At 36.7% G+C, this 3,464-nt stretch overlaps 1 protein-coding gene across 2 annotated transcripts in view; it reads right to left on the reverse strand.

Moving 5' to 3' along the window:
* Window positions 1–2,338: 2,338 nt before the first annotated feature.
* LOC103395213 (rho GTPase-activating protein 26) overlaps window positions 2,339–3,464 on the reverse strand; it is a 57,152-nt gene continuing 56,026 nt past the window's right edge. For both annotated transcript variants that reach the window (XM_025065513.1, XM_008332844.3), the window contains one exon: window positions 2,339–3,195. In XM_025065513.1, coding sequence (XP_024921281.1) covers window positions 3,098–3,195 — 98 coding nt within the window. In that variant the 3' untranslated portion in view covers window positions 2,339–3,097. The remainder of the gene's footprint in view (window positions 3,196–3,464) is intronic.

The raw sequence follows: 3,464 nt of genomic DNA on the forward strand, positions 1-3,464 counted from the left end.
CATTTTAAGGCATTTCGGGGACTATTTTTCTGATCGTAAGACTATAGTCCTGCTTGTTTATGGAGCAATTTGAATTTTGAAGTATTTATAGTTTTTCTGTCCAATAGATACAACGGTCAATATTTCATAGATGATTTTTTGAAAATCTAAGGCACAGCGTTTTGATTGCTCAGTTCTTCAAACTCAGGACTTTTTAGATTGACTAGTGAAGAAGCTGTTCAATATGGTTGGCATTTGACAATGATAGATAAGCTCAATTTGGATTTCCTAGAAAAGCAGTCCAGTGCTCAAGTTTTAACACAAGCATAAGATTGATATGAATTATTAGGCATCTATGTTTTCTTCGAATTTTAGACTAATAATGAGGTTACCCAGGGGAAAATTATTTAACGTTTGTATTTAATTCAGCACATGTCGTAAATTCACAAAATCTAAAAAAAAAGAAAGGAATATTTAAGGCTATTGAAAGACAAATCATACAAAATTCTCGGGAAGGAATTAAGTTAGTCAGCTAAAAAATACAAAATATAAAATTTCATACTTTAAAAAAATCAACATATGATTTTTATTATTTACAAAGACAATATAACTTTTTAAAAAGAGTAAAGTTCTGATCAAGGAATTCATAAATAGTAGAGATATGAACAAAGTAGTCTTGTTTCACATTTTCATGCTTTCTGACTTTTAGGTAAATCTTGAACTAGGTTATGTTCTAATATTCTGTTCTACCAGGAAATAAAAGAAAACAAAAGCTTAATTAAAGTCTTAAGTTTAGGAAAAGGTTCATGCAGATGTTGGTGGAGAGACAAATGCTCAGCTTTGACCCATTAAAGAACTTCCTGCTCCACAGAAGCCCTGCTATCACAACAAACATTCTTTGCCTTTCTTTTAAATATCTACACAAAAATTGTAGAATGCACATGCTAAAAAGGTAAAACCTTTTGCCTCCTTTTGGAAAATCAGACCGCTAAAAGTGACTGTTATTTTACTTTAATTTAAAAAAAGGGCAGTTTAGCACATTGAGCTTTCTGCAACTGCTGTTTTGCAACATCATTGGTTGGAAAATACTTGTTCCTCTTTGAGTTGCATTTCCCAAACGTACTGAAAAAGTGCAAATATAAAAACTGTCAATAATAATAAAAAAATATCCAGTTATTTCCAAATACTTGAAGCTGAAATCAGGACGTTACTGCACAGCTGGGTTGAATCACTGACCTTTGGGCTGTTTTCTTTTTTTTTTTTTCTTCAGAGAAATTATCCAGTGCAGACTTGGGCTCCTGCTGCTGAACTGTGGATCTGAAACCTAAGCCAGGACTGATCTTGTACTGCTTGAAGAAATGCGCTAAATATGGAAATCTATGAGTAAGTTCAAACTTTACAACATACTAGAACAGAGGTCAAACTTATGCAGTTGCGTCAGCGACTCTGCCGTCACCTATTCAGTCTCACATGTGGTATTACAGTTGTGTTCAAAATGATTCAACGCCCAATGTTGTAAAGGGTTTTAGGGAAATCAACATATATTTGTAATAGTGTCTATAATAGAATCTTACTTGGGGACTTGTAAATTAGCTAAATGCAACTAAAAAGACAAAAATCGTTTTTCTAATACAGTATCAAATGTCCTTTTTGTGATTTCTTCACTGACACAATTATTCAACCCCTTAAAGATTACCACACTTAAGAACCGAAGTTCAATCAAGTGTTTTCCATCAGGTATTGAAAATGCCTGTAGATGTGAACAGAACCATAATGAGCAACAAAGTGTGTGAAGCTATGTTTCACATTATAACTGCCAAAGGATGTACTAGATGTGTAGATGTACTACAGGGGCAGTGGTGGCTTAGTGGTTAAGGAATCGGCCTTGGGTTGCAGGTTCGAATCCACAAGCTGCCAAGTTACCACTGAGGTGCTCTGAGCATGGCACTGTCCCCACACACTGCTCCCCGGGCACTTAAAGCTGCCCACTGTTCACTTTGGTGATGGGTTAAATGCAGAGGTCACATTTGGTTGTGTGCAGTGATGTGTGTCACAATGTCACAATGACAAGGAGTTCACTTTCCTTCCGTCCGTCCTAAGGATGGATGTGACTAAGGGGTTGAATAATTTTGTGAATGTTGCAAACACAGAAAGGACATTTGTTGGTATATCATCAGAAATATTGTTGTAATTTCAGTTGCATTGTCTAGTTTACAAGTCCTTCTTTGATCTGATTACAAAAAAGATAGAAAATAAATGTCGAAATTGCTAAAACACTTTATTACAGTGGGGGTTGAATACTTTTGAACACAACTGTACTTTTATTTAGTAGAAATCTAAGAACCACAGACACCATACATCTGAAGCCAGAACTTTTCATTTTCTCATTGATCGTTCCACTCTTTAGCACGTACTGTACATTATTTTAGATTAAAATAGCATACTGTTAAACTGTTAAGATGTCTCTTAAATGGGATTACACTTCTCTTTGGAGATTGGAGACCAAGCTAAGTGCTAAGATCAAGCTAATCTTTTAAGAAAAAAAAGATGTTTCTATACCAACAGACATGTTCTCCTCATTGGAGAACACCGTCTTTACTTCTTCACTGCGCTAAGATATTCATCCATGCAACAAACACATACAACACAGGGGCAGAACAACCAGGTCCAGAGCTACTGTGCTGTGTTCAGTCTTGATCCTCACATGTCTCTCTCTCTTTGTAGCTTAAAAAAAACAATGACTGAGTGAAACAGTGTGTTTCACAATAATAAAGCTCAGGCGGAGGAAGTCACAACGGACACAGCTCAGAAAGATCGGCCGCAGATATAAGATATCAGTCGCGCACACACAAACATCACGACTGGGACTGGGAGTCATTCACACCTATCCAATAATAATCAAATCACACTGGGATTTGAAGCTTTTTTCCAGTGCACATCACAGGCGTCTTCAGCTCTTTTATTTTTTTTTTTTTGCTTCTTTGCTTCATGTCCATGTAATATTGTTCTGTTTGGTCCTCACCAACAGGGGTCCAGGAACCCAGGATTCTGGTCCAGCCCCATGCAGTGAAATGATGGACAATATTTTGGTCACATTCAGTCTGGAATCAACTGAACATTATGTGGACTGCAAGAACTCAACGTAGTTTTCCGGAACAAGTCCTGTTCGTCCATCCAGAGTCCCTTCCAGCCAACCAGGCTCCCTGGAAGCATGGACTACAAGGAAAGAAGACAGAAGAAGTTCAACTGTTGACCATACTTACTTTTCATACTCTCTCTCTCTCTGTCTATCTATCCATCTCTCTGTCACTCTGTCTATCTATTGATAGACAGAGAGATAGATAGATGATAGACGATAGATAGATAACTAGATGATAGATAGATAGATAGATGATAGATAGACAGACGTCATTCTATCTGTCTATCACCTATCTATCTATCATGTATCTACCTGTCTGTCTATCTATCTACCTATCTGTCTATCT

This window comes from Cynoglossus semilaevis, chromosome 19 (assembly GCF_000523025.1).
Source record: "Cynoglossus semilaevis isolate Cse_v1.0 chromosome 19, Cse_v1.0, whole genome shotgun sequence".
Classification (NCBI taxonomy): Eukaryota; Metazoa; Chordata; class Actinopteri; order Pleuronectiformes; family Cynoglossidae; genus Cynoglossus; species Cynoglossus semilaevis.